Source organism: Microtus pennsylvanicus, chromosome 1, assembly GCF_037038515.1.
Source record: "Microtus pennsylvanicus isolate mMicPen1 chromosome 1, mMicPen1.hap1, whole genome shotgun sequence".
Classification (NCBI taxonomy): domain Eukaryota; kingdom Metazoa; phylum Chordata; class Mammalia; order Rodentia; family Cricetidae; genus Microtus; species Microtus pennsylvanicus.
The window spans coordinates 136340879-136348378 of record NC_134579.1 but is presented as its reverse complement, the minus strand read 5'-3'; the positions used below and the strand labels follow the sequence as shown (position 1 = coordinate 136348378).

Genomic DNA, 7500 nt, shown 5'->3' with positions numbered 1-7500 from the left:
CTGGGGGATTCTAGGCAGGGGCTCTACCTCTGAGCCACACCCCTAGTCCTCTCTTTACTTTTAATTTGTGACAGGGTCTCACTAAATTGCCCAGACTATCTTTTAACTCCTTAGTTGCTGAGATTACAGGCTTGCCTCTGGGTTGTTAATTACAGTTAATGTTCCTCATCTGTCTGACACATGGGAGACACTTCAGTTCAAACTTTTGTTTCTGTTCAGGTTGTGATCTCTGCTTCACCTTTGCCGCATACATGAGGGCTCTTAATGCCTGTCTGGTTGGGGTGGCTCTGGAGCTTCTGGGTACACAGTATCCTGGGCAGAGATACATGGGAACAACTCTGCCAGAATGAAATCTAGGGGGATCTGGAGACAGGTCTCAGATTTGGGGAGAGTCTAAGAGTTAAGAGATGAGGGAGAATTGGTAAGTGGGAATCCTTCAGGAGCACACACTGCGGGATAGAAAAGAGATTGTCTGTCGGGCTATGAGATGGATCAGCGGGTAAAGGGTTTGTTACCAATCCTGATGAACTGATTTCGATCCCCAAGACTCATAAGGTGGAAAGAAAATAGAGGTCAGGCTAGGCCCTGTGCTGTAGACCTTTAGCCTCAGCTACTCGAGAGACTGAGGCAGAGGATTGAAAATCGAAACCAGTTTGAGCCACTTAGCTAGACCCTGTCTCAGAACCTCAATACGTAAAGGAGCTCTAGCGATGCATTTTAGTGGTAGAGAACCCACCCAGAATACACCAGAGAACCTGAGGTCGATTCTAAGCGCGGCAGAAGAGGTCAGAGTTCACTGTCAAAGTTCCAGAGGTCAGAGAAGTGCCCAGAGGTCAAGGACCTGTTGAGCGGGTGAGCCGTGGACCGAGGGAGGCTCTAAGGAGTGAAGACAGGCAGGTACCCAGGCTCTCTGAGCACGTGTGTTCTTAGAGCCACTCAGCGGAGGTTTATTGAACGCCTGCTAGGAGAACGGCGGTGGGTTTACAAGGAGCAACCCCAGCTCAGCGGCACGTTCAGGGGATGTGGAGACATCAAAGATCCTGGGGTCAAGCAAGATCTGAGAGACCTTGCTAGAGAAATTGTTAGGGGGAGCCAGGGGAGGGGAGGGAGCAAGGTAGGGCCACGGGGTGAAGGAGACAAGGGTTGAGCATCTTGTAGGGAAGCAAGGGTACAAAGGATGAGAAGAGGTCAGGAAGGTAAGGAGATAAAGAAAGGTCAGAGATGTGAGGGGAGGGGTTGGGTTAGGAGGGGGCTGGGATGAAGGGGGAGGTCAGGGGTTAAAGAAGAGTGAGGGGTGAACAGGGTTTAGGGAAGTAAGGAGGGGTCAGGGTAAGCAGGAATCAGGGGGTAAGGAGGGGTCAGAGGTGAACAGGGTTGGAGTGAAGAGGAACCAGGGAGGTAAGGAGGAGTCAGGGTAAACAGGGATAAGGGAGGTAAGGAGGGGTCAGGGGTGAGCAGGGGTCAGGGAGTAAGGAGGGATCAGGGGTGAGCAGGGGTCAGGGTGAACAGAGGTCAGGGAGGTGACCAAGGGGGTCAGATTTTGGCTATGCACACACATAGGGAGGGGCAGGAAGCAGTAGCATCATGGAAATGCTAAGGGCTCAGAGGTGACAAACACCAGGGACTTCCAAGGGTCATGACAGACTTGGCGAGCCGGTCAGTAGTCACTCCCGGAGCTGCACAGACACTGAGGAGTCGGTCACCCTTGTCCTCCGCAGCCCGCCAGCCTCCATGCGGTTCTTGGCCTTGTGCTGGAAGTGGACATAGCGCACTCCGGGACCGTACTGGCGGAAGACGTGGGACACCTGTGGCAGCCCAGGGTTAGGAAGAAAGTCTCAGCAGGCTGGCCACAGCCTGTTGTCCCTCCTCCCTCTGCCCAAGGTCTTGGGAAAGAACACCTGTGTGGGCAGGACCTGTCAAGGCATCTCACCTGAACCCAACGGCCAGGGGGACCTCTGCCATTGGTCCGAGGGGCCACGTGGTGCTGGGCAATGACAGTGCGGCGGTCAGCTGCTAGCAACCAGACGTGCAGCTCGTAAACACACTGGTCCAGGCGGCTGTCCTCGAACCTGGAGGAGGGCAGGCTTTCACCGCCATGCAGCTAGCCCATCATCCCAGCCCTCCAGATCCAACCCCATGCCCTGTCCAGTGGGGGAGTAGACATGTCACCAAAAGTGACACTATACATGTAGATGGGGAGGAGCAGGCGGGAATCAAGGTGAAATGGGGCACAGGCAGGGGGAAGAGCAAGATGAGGGTGTAGCGGAGGTTAGGAATGGGGTAGGGAATGCAGGGCACTGGAGCAAAGGTGGATGGCCCCTTCGTATAACTGGGGTAGGCGTCCAGGTGGAGCCATGTAAAACTGCCCCTTAACAAGAAGAGGGGAATCTTGGAATCACAGAGGGGCGCAATCTTCAGCGGGTAAAGGAACAGCCTGGCCCAGAGGGACCCCACCCAATTGACTCCTGAAAGACACAAAGGCTGTAACAAAGGGCCAGTGGAGGCAGGACCCGGTGGGACCACATGTCAAGGGGACAGGAAAACCTGAGCTCTGGGAAGCCTGGGACAGCCATGATCAGGCAGCCAGGCAGGGCGGGGCAGCCAGGTGGGTGGGGCTCACCAGTCCATGATGGTGATGTCAGGCTGTTCATCATCCAGCAGTTCTTCCCAAAGCTTCTTGGCCAGCAGGTTCACACATTGTTCCTTCACGGTCCAGCTGCAGAGGAACAAGAGAGGACATGGGTCTGGGCCTGAGGTCGCCCAGGGAGCAGGAAGCATGGTCACAGGGCTCTAGTGACAGCAGGGGAATCTCCCCGAATCCGTCGCTCCACCTCCATTCATGAGGGCCTGAAGTCTTGGTTCCTAGGAGACCCTAGAGGACAATGTACACAAGCCCTCTGCTCCAGAAGAGAACTGACACTTAGTGCGACCCTATCTTAAAATAAGAAGTAAAGAGAGGACTAGAGGTCCTCAGTAGTAGAGCCCTTGCCTAGAATCCCCCAGTGAGGGACTGGGGGTGTGGCTCAGTGGTAGAGCCCCTGCCTAGAATCCCCCAGTGAGGGGCTGGGGTGTGGCTCAGTGGTAGAGCCCCTGCCTAGAATCCCCCAGTGAGGGGCTGGGGGCGTGGCTCAATGGTAGAGCCTCTGCCTAGAATTCACCATACAGGAGCTGGACTGTGGTCAGTAGAGGACCCAGGTCACTCTCTCCCAGGGAAAGAGGATGAGAGTAAGTTTTATCAAACACCTACTGTGTGCTGGCCAGACTTCTTGGGTGCCTAAGTTGCATGTTTAATAGGGATTCTGTTATGACTAACCCTCTCACCAGAGCAAGAAAGAGAGGTTCTTTCAGGAGAACAGCAAAGAAGGCTGGAGAAGGGAAGGTGGAATTCCACCCCATCCCCACCCCTGTGGCAACTCACCTGAGGGGCCCCTGCAGGTTCTCAGTAGTAATGTACCATCCGCGGAAATTACCTGGCCGGTGGGGAGGAAAAAGGCTTTGGTTGGTGAGACTTCATTCCTTGAGGGGCGCCATCCTCCCTGGCAGAGCCCCCAACGCTTACCCAGGTCCGTCAGGGGCTTCCGCGTGGGACCCGTAGGGGGCGCCGGCTGGTAGATATTAATGCCTGAATCACAAAGGGGAACTGAGCCTTAGGTCAGTGCTTACCTCCTCCCGTCTTCCTTCCCCTGGAGCTAAACTGGAAGGGCAGGAACCCAAGCCGGGCTCGACCAGCCTAGCAGGGACTAAGGAGGACGGTGGGCGGTTATGGTGAGTCTCTGGAGCTCCAGACGAAATCTAGAGAAAGGGACCGAAACACAGGCCGAGGCGAGGGAGAGAGACAGGGTGAGACACGCACCGAGATCATATGCAGAGTAGGATAGAGATACGGAAACACAGACGTGCAGTGACAGACGAGGAACCACAGAGGAAGATGAAAAGACCGAGGGTCTGAGCAGCGCGCCAGGTGTCCCCAGCTGCGTCCCCACCTTCGGGGTTGGGTGAGCTGAGCAGGTTGCGGTAGAGCGGCCGCTCCAGGAACAGCAGCCTCCAGCTGAGGCTCGGGGGCAGCTCGAGCTTCCCGCTCAGGGGTCCCCATTCTTCCAGCAGCAGCTGCCTGGCTTCGACCTCGGTGGGCGCCTTGGGCTCTGGGAGCTCAGGAGTCTCCGGGGACAAGGGAGACCTTGGGGACGGCGGTGGTGGTGGGGACTGTGCAGGCGGTGGCAGCTCCTCAGAGTTCTGGGACCCCTCAGCTTCCATCCTGCCGCTGAGCGCGTCTCTGTCCTGTGGCTTCTCTAACCCTAAGGTTTGGTTGACTTGGTCGCGGTTCCTAGGATCCAGGTTAACTGGGGGTGGAGGGGTGGGACAAGTCATCAGGCATTTAAGAGAGGGTGTGTTAGGGGAAGGATCCGAACCCCGGGGGCCCTCCTCCCTCAGACCAGGAGCCCGGTATGCAAAGTCCTCCTCCTCCTAACCTAGAGTTCTAGGTTCACAGCCTTCCTCCCCAGATCCAGGGGTTCAGACACCAGCTGTCCTCCCTCAGATCCAGGAGTCCAGGCTCCAGTCCTCCTCCTTCAGAAGGGGTTCAGTCTCTGCCCCCTCAGCTTCTCACTCCACTGCCCCAGTTTCCCCAAGGCCAGCTGAGGACCTTTCCTAGCGCCTGGGGCTAAGTCAGGCTCTCTGATGACGTGTAACCTCCTTAAGGCTGACCCCGCAGGACTGAAGCCAGTTAAAGCTAACCCCATGTGGGCTGGGAATGGGCAGGGGTCTAGCCTCCAGCACGTCTTCACCTCTCCTGAGACACTTCTCAGGTACTCAGACATTTTTGTTATTCCGAAAAACAAAATAGGTCAGGGTGAAGCCGGAAACAGAGATGTCAGAGGTGGGCGACCCTTGGAGCCTGGAGGAGGTAGCCCCTGACTGGGCTACTCTGGGTGATTGTCCCTCCCTGCCTCCTCCCCCAGGAAGGATGGGGCACCGAGGAGGCAGGGCTTTGGGGCGTGAGGAACCTGTAGGGCCAGATACCCAAGGCCTCTTCCTGCCTGTGGCCCATCCCCACCCCGTTCTGGTTGGCCCTGAGTGGAGACCATCCCTAGCCGGGAACTTTGGTGCCAGAAGGGCTCCTTAAACCTATTTCACTAACAAAGAGGAGCAATGAGAAGATGGGCAGTTTGGAAGCAGATCTGGGGCCTGAAGCCCCCCACCCAGATCTCACCCCCATCAGCCCTGGGCGAGCTACTACTGGCTTTTTGGTTATTTTGCTGCTGTTTAGGGGCTTTTGTATTTTATTTTGTTTTGTTTCCAGACATAGTCTATATGTAGCCCAGGCTGGCCTTGAACTTCTGATCTTCCTACTTCTACTGTCTAAATGAGGTTGTTACACAAGCTGTACCACATGCCCTGTGTGTGCTGCCATTGCTATCCCATACTCCCAGGCTAGACCCGCGCACACTTCCACACTCCCTGTCCTTCAGACTCTTGGAGTGGTGCTCATGCTCAGTTCACACTCCAATTACGATGCCTGCCTTGCTCTCATTGTTTCCAGCCTGGAAACGGGGTAAGCCATCCTGTCTCCTCATCCACCTTAGAAAGAGTCCACCCTGTCATTCCTCCCATTTTGCCAGTGAAGAAACAGAGACCCAGAAAGGTCTAGTGATTCACTCGAGGTTGCACAGCAGGGACGTGGCAAGTTGGACAGACGCACAGGAAGTCTCAGGTGTGCTCAACAGTGATCAGATTTGAATCAAGAAACACAGCTACGGGCTCACAGTGACGAGGACTTCAGCCGATGGTAGATGTTGATATTATAGTTATTAGAGTTCTTGACTTAGACCCATGCACGCACCAGCGAGAGCCCGTGATAAAGCGCGGGCACAGCTCAGGGAGCTGAGGCAGGAGGCTGTTGGCTGTTGGCTGTTGACCTGCACACTGAAGGGCTGGGAAGTCACCAGGCCCTAGGAGGGCTGAGGAGACAAATATACCTTCCAGGTGCCACACCTCAGCGGATGAGCCCACGGCACACACGAGACTGCACGCACTCCTGGGGCCACCCTGGCCCGCGCTCCTTGTCCTAGCTACACTCCCGCCCGCCTACCTCAGGCCTGTCACGGTGGGTGGGAGGGAAGCCTGATGAGTGGGCCCAGAATCCAGGGCAAGGCGTGGCTGCAGCCTGCAGGAACCTGGAGGAAGAAGCCCAGGACTACAGAGGCTTTCTGTTCTTTTAAAAAATGTATTTAATTCTTCCCTAATTCATACATACATAAACAGATATGATTTAAAAATGTTCTTTGATTATATTATCCCCCATTATCCTTACCCACCCCTCCCTCTGGCCGAAACTAATATGCCCCGTCCTACTCTGAAGTATTTATCTGTTTGTTTTCTTTGAGAATATATTCTTAAGGAGCTCAGGCTGTCCTCCAACTCCCAGCTATGGCGCTGGGCTGTCACATGGCCTGTGGAATGTGCTGGATTGTTTCTTTGTGTTGGGCTCTGTGAATATTCACCCAGATTCTGCCCCAGCCACACCCCCAGCCCCTCACTGGGGGATTCTAGGCAGGGCCTCTACTGTGGAGCTATCTTAGGCTTTTTCTTTCCTTCTTGTCTGTGCCTCCATGCTCAGTGGCCCCCAAATCCTGGGGTATATCTGATTCACAGGGGAGCTTCCTTGTCCCATCACAGGAATCTGGCTGGGCCCCAGAGCCTCAGGGTTTGCCTGATTATGGGGACTCAGGGTGTGTAGCTTATGCTCTATCAGAGAAAGTGGGTCCCAGTGCTAAGTCTCCAGCTTCTGCTCTGGCCACCGGAAGGTCAGGAATGTCTCCAGTGTGGCGTTTAGCTAAGAGCACTTAGAGCACATGCTCGCGCAGAAGCGCTCACGCAGAGGCTCACACGCTGGTCGTGGCAGCCCCGCACTGGAACAGCTCGTGCGCACACACCTGGATTAACACCCGGGATGTAGCTGGAGTCTGGGTGCTCACCAGGGACCGTGTTAACATGGGCATGGTCTCCAACATGGCACTGGCAGAAGGTGATTAGACCTTTTAGAGGTGGGGACCAGGAGGTGCCCTTCAGAGGACAAGGACTCCTACCCCTCTCCATTTTGTCCCTTCACTTCCTGACCACCATGTAATTGTGGCTTGGCTCCACTGTGAGTCCTCACAGTGACCAGAAGCAACGAGGTCAGAGGTGATATAAGACCTCTGAGGCTGTGAACCAAATTAAGCCTTTTCTTTTTTACTAGTTTAGCCAGACAGAGATGACGTACATCTTTAACCCCAGCAAAGGCAAAGGCAGGCAGATCTCTATGAGTTCAAGGCCAACCTGGTCTACAGGGTGAGTTCTAGGACAGTTCTGTTATATAGAAAAACCCTGTCTCAAGAAACAAACAAGATGTATTGTGTAGTGTTCTTACTACACTGGTTGGCTTAGGACACACTGTGCAGACCAGGATGGCTTTGAACTCAGAGATCTGCTCTCTTATTTATTTTATGGGTATATGTTTGT

The 7500-nt window shown here is 54.9% G+C and overlaps 1 protein-coding gene across 1 annotated transcript; it reads right to left on the bottom strand.

Annotated features, from left to right (window-relative positions):
• Positions 1-1664: 1664 nt before the first annotated feature.
• Nccrp1 (NCCRP1, F-box associated domain containing) lies at positions 1665-6998 on the bottom strand. Its single transcript, XM_075979127.1, has 9 exons — positions 6886-6998; positions 6089-6173; positions 5840-5948; positions 3984-4340; positions 3560-3622; positions 3419-3470; positions 2621-2716; positions 1931-2069; positions 1665-1805 (listed from the first exon to the last, which is right to left on the bottom strand). Exons 1-9 carry the CDS (start codon positions 6996-6998, stop codon positions 1665-1667), a joined length of 1155 nt encoding a protein of 384 aa, XP_075835242.1.
• Positions 6999-7500: the final 502 nt, after the last annotated feature.